At 65.4% G+C, this 379-nt stretch overlaps 1 protein-coding gene across 1 annotated transcript in view; it reads right to left on the bottom strand.

The window, feature by feature from the left end:
• POLB (polymerase (DNA directed), beta) overlaps window positions 1-294 on the bottom strand; it is a gene marked incomplete at its 5' end in the record, with an annotated part of 9,064 nt that extends 8,770 nt beyond the window's left edge. The window contains one exon of the mRNA XM_009695429.1: window positions 228-294. Within this exon, the coding sequence (XP_009693731.1) occupies window positions 228-294 (67 nt within the window). The remainder of the gene's footprint in view (window positions 1-227) is intronic.
• Between the last annotated feature and the right edge of the window lie 85 nt (window positions 295-379).

Genomic DNA, 379 nt, shown 5'->3' with positions numbered 1-379 from the left:
AGGAAGGAGAAACCCTGCCACAACAGAATCCTTGCACAGGCAGAGGCTCAGCTGGAGTCCCCAATTCCAGCGGTGCATCCCACCTCCCCGGGCCCTGACTCGGCCACCGGGAAGAGGAGCTGGCACAGGCGGGTTTGGCCTCACATTGCGCCCCCGCCCCCGTTTGCCAGGAGCCCCGACACCAGTTGCACTCAGGACTCCCCGCCGGCATGCTGGGTGCTACCTACCAGCTTCTTGGCTTCTGCCCCGCTCCGTATCTTGCTGGGATACCGGGAAATAACCGAGGCTGCTTTCCTGCAGAACAGTGCCGGTCAGCACCCGAAGGCGGAAGGTGCTGGCAGCCCGGCTTGCGCGGCGGCGGGCTGGGTCCCAAGAAGGG

This window comes from Cariama cristata, unplaced genomic scaffold (assembly GCF_000690535.1).
Source record: "Cariama cristata isolate BGI_N322 unplaced genomic scaffold, ASM69053v1 scaffold43642, whole genome shotgun sequence".
NCBI classification, from domain to species: Eukaryota; Metazoa; Chordata; class Aves; order Cariamiformes; family Cariamidae; genus Cariama; species Cariama cristata.
This window is presented reverse-complemented; position numbering and strand designations above follow the sequence as displayed.